General features: G+C 71.4%; 3 protein-coding genes across 3 annotated transcripts; all 3 read left to right on the top strand.

The window, feature by feature from the left end:
* The first annotated feature begins 75 nt into the window (after positions 1-75).
* On the top strand, positions 76-5,340 carry TINF2 (TERF1 interacting nuclear factor 2). Its single transcript, XM_054184015.1, has 8 exons — positions 76-116; positions 1,120-1,291; positions 1,952-2,059; positions 2,150-2,251; positions 4,101-4,213; positions 4,791-4,846; positions 4,946-5,001; positions 5,287-5,340. The coding sequence occupies exons 1-8, from the start codon at positions 97-99 to the stop codon at positions 5,338-5,340; spliced, it is 681 nt and encodes a 226-aa protein (XP_054039990.1). The 5' UTR covers positions 76-96.
* Positions 5,341-5,774: 434 nt separating this feature from the next.
* On the top strand, positions 5,775-7,131 carry NEDD8 (NEDD8 ubiquitin like modifier). The gene is made up of 4 exons (XM_054184023.1): positions 5,775-5,847; positions 5,980-6,027; positions 6,495-6,577; positions 6,938-7,131. Exons 1-4 carry the CDS (start codon positions 5,830-5,832, stop codon positions 7,029-7,031), a joined length of 243 nt encoding a protein of 80 aa, XP_054039998.1. The 5' UTR covers positions 5,775-5,829; the 3' UTR covers positions 7,032-7,131.
* Positions 7,132-7,597: 466 nt separating this feature from the next.
* Positions 7,598-8,288, top strand: IPO4 (importin 4). Its single transcript, XM_054184013.1, has 4 exons — positions 7,598-7,759; positions 7,866-7,952; positions 8,068-8,147; positions 8,243-8,288. The coding sequence occupies exons 1-4, from the start codon at positions 7,691-7,693 to the stop codon at positions 8,286-8,288; spliced, it is 282 nt and encodes a 93-aa protein (XP_054039988.1). The 5' UTR covers positions 7,598-7,690.
* Positions 8,289-8,675: the final 387 nt, after the last annotated feature.

Raw genomic sequence — 8,675 nt, 5'->3', positions numbered from 1 at the left:
GCGGCGGGCGCGCGGCGGGCGCCGGCGGGTTCCCGGTGCGGCCTCGCGCGGGGCTGGGGGGGGGGGGCGGGCGGGCGGAAGTGACGCCACCGCGACATGGCCGGAAAGGACGTGAGGTGAGCGGCGGGGGAGGGGCCGCGGGGGGGGAGGAGGGCGGGGGGGGGGCGGGGCTACGGACCGCGGGGGCGGGGTCACAGGCAGGGGGCGGGGCTACGGAGGGGTGGGCGGGGGCTACGGAGCGGGGGCGGGGCTAAAAGCCTCGAGGGCGGGGCTGTGGGCGGGGCTACGGGGCTGGGCGGGGCTAAGGAGGCGGAGGAGGCTGTGGGCGGGGCCACGGGGCTACGGGCGGGCCTCAGCCTATGGGGAGGAGGCTGTGGGCGGGGCTATGGGTGTGTGGGCGGGGCTACGGGGCTGTGGGCGGGGCTAAGGCTGTGGGGTGGGTATGTGGGCGGGGCTACGGGTCTGTGGGCGGGGCTATGGGGTTGTGGGCGGGGCTAAGGCTATGGGGAGGAGGCTGTGGGCGGGGCTACGGGGTTGTGGGCGGGGCGAAGGCTGTAGGGTGGGTCCGTGGGCGGGGCTATGGGTTTGTGGGCGGGGCTACGGGGCTGTGGGCGGGGCTAAGGCTGTGGGGTGGGTATGTGGGCGGGGCTATGGGTCTGTGGGCGGGGCTAAAGGGCTGTGGGCGGGGCTAAGGCTATGGGGAGGAGGCTGTGGGTGGGGCTACGGGGTTGTGGGCGGGGCGAAGGCTGTAGGGTGGGTCCGTGGGCGGGGCTACGGGGCTGTGGGCGGGGCTAAGGCTGTGGGGTGGGTCTGTGGGCGGGGCTAAAGGGCTGTGGGCGGGGCTAAGGCTACGGGGAGGAGGCTGTGGGCGGGGCTACGGGTCTGTGGGCGGGGCTAAAGGGCTGTGGGCGGGGCTAAGGCTATGGGGAGGGGGCTGTGGGCGGGGCTACGGGTCTGTGGGCGGGGCTAAAGGGCTGTGGGCGGGGCTAAGGCTATGGGGAGGAGGCTGTGGGCGGGCTTAAGGCTACAGGAGGAGGCTGTGGGCGGGGCTACGGGGCTGTGGGCGGGGTTTAGTGCCCGGGGGGGCGGAGCCTGGCCCTGACCCCGCCCCCCCCGCAGCCCGGCGGTGGCCCTGCGCCTGTCGATGGCGGCCGCCTGGCGGGTGGTGCGGGGGCGCAGCCCGGCCCGGTTCCCCCGGGTGCTGGCGCTGCTGGAGGCCGTGGGGCGGGCGGCCCCCGGCGCCCTCCACTTCCGCCACGCCGCCCGCCTGCGCCTGGGCCTGCAGGCCGCCGTGAGTAACGCCCCCCCCCCAGCACCCTGGCGGCACAAGATGGCCGCCGGGCAGCCCCTGTCCCTCCCAAGATGGCCGCCGCCCCGCCTTGGTGTCCCAAGATGGCCGCCGCCCCGCCCCGGTGTCCCAAGATGGCCGCCGCCCCGCCCCTGCCGCACCCAAGATGGCCCCGCCCACCCTGACATGCCCAAGATGGCCGTTCCCCCCCCTTCCCATCATCCCCCGGGGCCGGCGGCCATCTTGCCGAGGTTCCCCGCGCTGGCAGCCATCTTCCCATGATCCCACGGGGCCAGCGGCCATCTTGTCGGGGCTGGCAGCCACCTTGCCACCATCCCCCGGGGCCGGCGGCCATCTTGCCGAGGTTCCCCGCGCTGGCAGCCATCTTCCCATGATCCCCCGGGGCCGGCGGCCATCTTGCCGAGGTTCCCCGTGCTGGCAGCCATCTTCCCATCATCCCCCGGGGCCGGCGGCCATCTTGCCGAGGTTCCCCACGCTGGCAGCCATCTTCCCATCATCCCCCGGGGCCGGCGGCCATCTTGTCGGTGCTGGCAGCCATCTTCCCATCATCCCCTGGGGCCGGCGGCCATCTTGCCGAGGTTCCCCACGCTGGCAGCTACCTTCCCATGATCCCACGGGGCCGGCGGCCATCTTTGCCGGCAGGTGGTGGTGCACATGCTGCAGGAGGCCCGGCCCGCCGGGAAGATCCTGGACGCCATCGACACCTTCTTCCCCGAGGAGGAGGCGGCGGGGGGCGGCCACGGCCCGGCCGTGAGTGACCTCGTGGGATGGGGGGGGGAGGGGGGAGGGGGTCCCAGGGGTGGCCTCACGCGTCCCTCCCCTCCCCCCTCCCCTCCGCAGAGCCCCCGGGACCTGGCCATGGTGGGGGAGGCGCAGGAGAGCTTCCGCGAGATGGTGCTGGGGCTGTTGGCCGACCCCCGCCGGCGGGACGCCTACCTGCAGGTACCGCCCGGCACGCGCCGGGGCCTCCCAGTGCCCTCCCAGTACGGACCAGTCCCCTCCCAGTATCCCCGGTGCCCTCCCAGTACAGCCCAGTCCACTCCCAGTGCCCTCCCAATACGGACCAGTCCTCTCCCAGTATCCCTGGTGCCCTCCCAGTACAGCCCAGTCCCCTCCCAGTGTCCCCAGTGTGCTCCCAGTATAGCCCAGTACGGACCAGAGCCCCTCAGTGCCCTCCCAGTACAGCCCAGTCCCCTCCCAGTATCTCTAGTGCCCTCCCAGTACAGCCCAGTCCCTTCCCAGTGTCCCCAGTGCCCTCCCAGTACAGCCCAGAACGGACCAGGGCCTCCCCGTGCCCTCCCAGTACAGCCCAGTCCCCTCCCAGTATCCCCAGTGCCCTCCCAGTACAGCCCAGTCCCCTCCCAGTGCCCCCAGTGCCCTCCCAGTATGGACCAGGGCCTCCCGGTGCCATCCCAGTGGTCTTCCAGTACATCCCAGTACAGACCAAGGTCCCCCAGTGCTCTCTCAGTACAGCGCAGTCCCCTCCCAGTGCCCCCAGTGCCCTCCCAGTACGGACCAGGGCCTCCCGGTGCCATCCCAGTACATCTCAGTCCCTCCAGTGCCTCCCAGTGCTCTCCCAGTACAGCCCAGTACGCCCAGTCCCTCAGTGTCTCCTAGTGCCCTCCCAGTACAGCCTAGTACAGACCAGGGCCTCCCGGTGTTCTCCCAGTCCATCCCAGTCCCCTCCAGTGCCCCCAGTGCCCTCCCCATAAGGACCAGCGCCTCCCAGTGCTCTCCCAGTGCTCTCCCAGTGCCTCCCAGTGCCTCCCAGTGCCCCCCTGGACCCCCAGTCCCTCTCGACGGGTCCAGGCTTCCTTGGGGAATGTCTCCCAGTGCATCCCAGTCTCTCCCAGTTCCCTCCCACTGCCTCCCAGGTCCTCCCAGCGTGTCCCGGTACCCACCCGTCCCCTCCCAGTCCCATCCCAGTACACACCAGTAACCTCCCAGTCCCTCCCAGTTGCCTCAAGTTCCTCCCAGTTGCCCCTCCCACGCCCTAAATCCTTCCTGGTTGCCCCTCCACTCCTCCCAGTCTCTCCCAGTCCCATCCCAGTCCCTCCCAGTCCCCTCCCAGTCCCCCCCCCAAATCCCTCCCAGTGCGCACCAGTCCCCTCCCAGTTCTCCTTCCTGCCTCCTAAATCCCTCCCAGTCCCTCCCAGTCGCCCCTCCCACCCCCTAAATCCCTCCCAGTTGCCCCTCCACTCCTCCCAGTCCCTCCCAGTCCCCTCCAATCCCCTCCCAGTGCCTCCCAGTCCCCTCCAGGTCCCCTCCCAGTCCCTCCCAGTGCGCACCAGTCCCCTCCCAGTTGCCCTTCCCACCTCCTAAATCCCTCCCAGTCCCTCCCAGTCTTCTCCAATCCCCTCCCAGTCCCCTCCCAGTGCCTCCCAGTCCCCCCCCAAGGCCTTCCCAGTCCCTCCCAGTGCGCACCAGTCCCCTCCCAGTTCTCCTTCCCGCCTCCTAAATCCCTCCCAGTTGCCCCTCCACTCCTCCCAGTCCCTCCCAGTCCCCTCCAATCCCCTCCCAGTCTTCTCCAATCCCCTCCCAGTCCCCTCCCAGTGCCTCCCAGTCCCCCCCAGGTCCCTCCCAGTCCCTCCCAGTGCGCACCAGTCCCCTCCCAGTTGCCCTTCCCACCCCCTAAATCCCTCCCAGTGCCCCCCAATCCCCTCCCCGCCCCTCCCAGTGCCCCCCAGTCCCTCCCAGTGCCCCCCAATCCCCTCCCCGCCCCTCCCAGTGCCCCCCAGTCCCTCCCAGTTCCCCCCCCCCAGTGCCTCCCAGTAGCTCCCAGTCCGCGCAGGGCCCGGTGCGGGAGGAGTACGGGGAGCCGTTCCTGGAGGCGCTGGAGCGGCTCTTCCACGAGTGCCTGGAGCGGCTGGAGAGCGCCCTGCCCCCCCCCCCGACCTGCGCCAGGTGGGCGGGGCCTGGGGGGGGATGGGCGTGGCCCCGGAGCGGGCGGGGCCCGGGGGGGAGGGGGGCGGGGCTTAGGGAGAGGGCGGGGCTGCGCGCAAAGGGGGCGTGGCCTGGGTTAGGCCCCGCCCCCACCCCCCCATCCCCTTCCAGCTGCAGGAGGTGGTTTGGAGCCACGCCCCCCCCGGGGCCCCGCCCCCCCGATCTACCAATCCTGAGCCGGTACCTGGCTGACCTGGGCCACGCCCACTGCGGTAGGCGGGGCTTGAGGCCCGGGGGGGGCGGAGCTTGGCCGGAGGGGGCGGGGTTTGGCCGGAGGGGGCGGGGTTTTGTGACGAGGGGGGCGGGGTTCAGCGCGTAGGGCGGGGGCTTCGGGGGGGGGGCGTGGCCCTCCCGAGCCCCCGCCCAACCCTAAGGCACACCCCCCCGCCCCCCCCCCCAGGCCACGTGCCCCGCCCCCTGCCCGCCCCCCCGCAGGACCCGCCCCCCCCGGTGAGTAGCCCCGCCCCCCTCCGCCCCACCCATTAAGCCCCCGCCTCCTCCCCCCCGCCATTAACATAACGGCCCCGCCCCCTCCCAGGCTGAGGCCACGCCCAGGATTCCGGAGGCTCCTCCCCCTCCGGGCCCCGCCCTTCGGTGAGTTTCTCCCCCCCCCCCTCCCCGCCCCCCCCCCCCCCCAAAAAAAAAAGGGGTGTCCCGGCCCCGCCCTCACCCCCCCCCCCCCCCCCCCCGCAGAGTTTGTCGATGACGTCATCAGTGACGCCGAGGATGACGCTTTCCCGCGCAGAAAGGTGGGGGGGGGGGGAGGGGGCGCTAATTAAGGGGGCGGATAATTAGCGGTCCCCCAGGGAGGGGGGGGGGGGGTAATTGGGGGGAGGGTAAAGGTGTCCCGGGGCGAAGCGCGTGGGGGCAATTAAGGGTCCCGCGGGGGGTTTAATTAGAGGTTTGAGGGGGGTAATTAAGGGTCTGGGGGGGGGGGGGTGGTTAATTAGGCGAAGGGGGGGGGTAATTAGCGATGAGACGGGTTAATTGGGGGCGGGGAGGGGCGTTAATCCCCCTTTTCCTTCCTCTTCCAGATCCGGGCCCTGCCCCGCTCCCGCCGCGCCCTTCCCCGCCCCCCCCTCGGGTGAGTGCCCCCGCTCTTAATTACCCCCCCTCCGACGTTAATTACCCCCCGCCGGGCCCCTGCCAAATAGGGAGCCATTGCGCTCGCCCCCCCCCGCCAGATTGTGTGCCTGACTCCCTCCCTCCCCCCCCCCCAATCCCCACCGGCGCCACCCCATTGGTCCGCGCCGCCCGCGCTCGCACGCCATTGGTCCGCCCGTTGGAAGCGGGGGGGAGGGGTGTTTCCGCGGGCCACCAATCGCGGTGCGGGCCCTGCGCGCTGATTGGCTGATTGTAAGACGTGTGGGAAGGCGGCGGGGGAACTACAACTCCCGGCAGCCCCCGCGGCGGGCGGGCGCCGCCATTTTGTCTTCCCGCCGCCTGAGGGGAAAGGGGGGGGGTGTGGAGGGAAGTGACGTCGCGGGCGGAGCTGAGGGGGGGGGGGGGGGTGTGTGGTGGTGGGGGGGGCGTCATTTCCGCTTCCGGGCGAGGGGAGAGGAGCCGGGGCGGCCACGATGCTCATCAAAGTGAAGGTGGGGCGCGGGGTAGGCCCCGCCGCGGGGCATTTTGGGATGGGGAGGGGATGTGTGTGCGGGGGGGGGATGCCCCGGGGCATTGTGGGATCGGGGGCTCTGACGGCCTCAAACCCCCCCCCCCCCCAAAAGACGCTGACGGGGAAAGAGATCGAGATCGACATCGAGCCCACGGACAAGGTAGGAGGCCCCGCCCCCTTTTTGGGGGGGGGAGGCCCCGCCCCCCCCCCTGCGCCGTCCCGGTTTCCCATGATGCTCTGGGGCAACAAACCGGCGGGGGGGGGGGGGAGGGTATTGGTATCCTGCCCCCCCCCCCCCCCACACAAGGCAGGGGAAGGGCTGTGTCCCATTGAGGAGCTGCTCCAGCATCCCATAATGTCCCTGAGGGGGGTCCTCCATCCCATAATGCCCTGGGGAGGGGGGGTCTTTCTCCATCCTTTGCATCCCATAATACCCTGGGGGGGGGGGGTGGGTCTTTGTCCGTCCCGCCGTGCCCCGGGGGGGTCCCTCCGCCGTCCCGCCGTGCCCCGGGGAGGAGGGGTGGGGGGTGTCCGTCCCCCCCCCCGCCCCCCGCTATGCCGGGGTGGGGGTTGGGGGGGGGGCGGGGGGGGGCTGTCCCCCCCCATGCCGCGGTGCCCCCGGGGCAGGTGGAGCGGATCAAGGAGCGGGTGGAGGAGAAGGAGGGGATCCCCCCCCAGCAGCAGCGCCTCATCTACAGCGGCAAGCAGATGTGAGGGGGCGGGGCCTCGGAGGGGGGCGGGGCCTCGGAGGGGGGCGGGGCCTCGGAGGGGGGGGGCGGGGCCTGGAGGGGGGCGGGGCCATCGGTGGGGAGAAGGGGGAGGGGGACGGGGCTGTAGATGGGAGAAGGGGGGGGGGCCTTTAAGGAAAAGGGGGGCGTGGTTTGTGGAGGGAGGGGGGCGGGGCTTGGAGGCGGGGTGGGCGGGGCTTGGGAGGGAGGGGGCGTGGTCTCAGCGGGGGCTCTTGGGGGTGCGGCTGAAGGGGCGGGTGGGGGGGCGTGGCTACAGGGAAGGGGCGTGGCCCTTTACCCCCCCCCCTTTCTCTCCCCCCCCCCCCCCCCTCCCCGGGCCAGGAACGACGAGAAGACGGCGGCCGACTACAAGATCCAGGGGGGCTCCGTCCTCCACCTGGTGCTGGCCCTGCGGGGGGGCGGGGCCCCGCGGTGAGGGGGCGGGGCTCCCGCCGGGCCACGCCCCTCTCCCTCGGACCCTCCCCCCGCGGGGGCCGCCCCCGCCCCCCTTCCTCCTCGCCCCGCCCCCCCTCTGAGGTGGCGCTTTTGCCCTCCCCTTCTCCCCCCTTCCCCCCCCCCACTCCCCCCAGCACGAACCAATTATTTAATAAAGTTCATTGGTGATGTCACGCTGGCGGCCTGTGATGTCATTTTGGGGGGGGGGGGGTGACGTTGCCTTTTTAAGAGCGTGGCATTGCCCCTTTTAAGAGCGCGGCGTTGTCCCTTTAAGAGCGCGGCGTTGCCCCTTTAGGAGCGTGGCGTTGCCCCTTTAGGAGCGTGGCGTTGCCCCTTTAAGAGCGTGGCGTTGCCCCTTTAAGAGCGCGGCGTTGCCCCTTTTAAGAGCGTGGCGTTGCCCCTTTTAAGAGCGGGGTGTTGCCCTTTTAAGACCACGGCGTTGCCCTTTTAAGGCCGCACGGTGCCTTTTAAGGCTGCGGCGTTGCCCTTTTAAGACACGGGGCGGTCCCCTCCGCGTCGAGCTTTGCGGCGTCGCCCCTTTAAGAGCCGACGACCAACGAGTGGCGGGTCCTCCCGGCCGCCTAGAAAGGGCCTTTAAGCCCTTCCCTTTCCTTTCCCGCCGCCATCTTGAAAGCCAAGATGGCGGCGCCCGACCTGGAGCGGCTCCTCGCCGCGCTGCTGGAGCCCGACAGCGCCGTCATCCGCCGGGTAACGGACCCCCGGCACCGCGGCGGAGCGGGGGGGGGGGGGGGGACACGGGGTACCGGGCGAGTCTTTAAGCGCTTATTCCCCCCCCCCCCCACACCTTTCTTAGGCCACCGCCAGCCTCCGCGAGGCCTTCGCCGACCCTCAGACCCCCGCCCGCCTCGGCCTCCTCCTCACCGCCGCCCCTCAGCCTCAGGTGCGCCCCCCCCCGCTAAAACCTCACCGTTTTGGCGCGGGGGGGGGGGGGTGTCTCCGGTACCAGACCCCCCCCCCCCCCCGCGGCTGTTATTAACCCTTTCCGTCCCCCCCAGGTGCGGCAGTTGGCCGCGGTGCTGCTGAGGCGGCGGCTGCTGGGGAAATGGCGGGGGCTGGAGCCCGACCTGCGCCTCAGGTCGGTCCCGGGGGGGGGGGGGGGCCTCAAAGGTGTGTGTGTGTGGGGGGGGGGGACAATAACCCCCCCCCCCCTTAATCCCCCCCCCCCCGCAGGCTCCCGGCGATGGTGGCTGAAGCGTTGGAGCAGGAGCCGGAGTGAGTCTTGGCGGGGGGGGGTGCGGGAAAACCCCGATAACGGTGGTTTTTTGTGTCCCCCCCCCCCGCCAAAAATTACGTTTTTTTCCCCCCCCCCCCCAATAACGACGGGTTTTGGCCTGACCCCCCCCTTCCCCCCCCCCCCCCCCCGCCAAGTGCCGTTTGTCCCCAGCGACGGCGCTTTCGGGGTGTCCCCCCCCCCCCCCAAAATAGTGGTTTTTGGCCCAATAACGACGGGTTTTTCCCCCAAAAATAGCGGTTTCGGGGGGGGGGGGGTTGGGGGGGGGCGGGTATGTCCTATCCCCCCCCCCCAAAATAACGGCGGGGGTTCGGTTTCCCGTCCCCCCCCCCCAAACGGTCCCATCCCCCCCCCCCACGTCCTTTCGAAACC

This window comes from Rissa tridactyla, chromosome 30 (assembly GCF_028500815.1).
Source record: "Rissa tridactyla isolate bRisTri1 chromosome 30, bRisTri1.patW.cur.20221130, whole genome shotgun sequence".
Classification (NCBI taxonomy): Eukaryota; Metazoa; Chordata; class Aves; order Charadriiformes; family Laridae; genus Rissa; species Rissa tridactyla.
The sequence above is the reverse complement of the archived record's forward strand: the minus strand, read 5'-3'. Positions and strand labels throughout refer to the sequence as shown.

What these genes read in the sequence shown, in the direction of transcription:
- TINF2 (XM_054184015.1), top strand. Translation starts at nt 97, where the DNA reads ATGGCCGGAAAGGACGTGAG. An exon ending in GGCGGGACGCCTACCTGCAG is followed by an intron (nt 2,252 to 4,100) that starts GTACCGCCCGGC and finishes CAGTCCGCGCAG; the next exon opens with GGCCCGGTGCGGGAGGAGTA. An exon ending in CCTCCGGGCCCCGCCCTTCG is followed by an intron (nt 4,847 to 4,945) that starts GTGAGTTTCTCC and finishes CCCCCCCCGCAG; the next exon opens with AGTTTGTCGATGACGTCATC.
- NEDD8 (XM_054184023.1), top strand. An exon ending in ACATCGAGCCCACGGACAAG is followed by an intron (nt 6,028 to 6,494) that starts GTAGGAGGCCCC and finishes CCCCCGGGGCAG; the next exon opens with GTGGAGCGGATCAAGGAGCG. An exon ending in ATCTACAGCGGCAAGCAGAT is followed by an intron (nt 6,578 to 6,937) that starts GTGAGGGGGCGG and finishes TCCCCGGGCCAG; the next exon opens with GAACGACGAGAAGACGGCGG.
- IPO4 (XM_054184013.1), top strand. Translation starts at nt 7,691, where the DNA reads ATGGCGGCGCCCGACCTGGAGCGGCTCCTCGCCGCGCTGCTGGAGCCC. An exon ending in ACAGCGCCGTCATCCGCCGG is followed by an intron (nt 7,760 to 7,865) that starts GTAACGGACCCC and finishes CACCTTTCTTAG; the next exon opens with GCCACCGCCAGCCTCCGCGA. An exon ending in GAGCCCGACCTGCGCCTCAG is followed by an intron (nt 8,148 to 8,242) that starts GTCGGTCCCGGG and finishes CCCCCCCCGCAG; the next exon opens with GCTCCCGGCGATGGTGGCTG.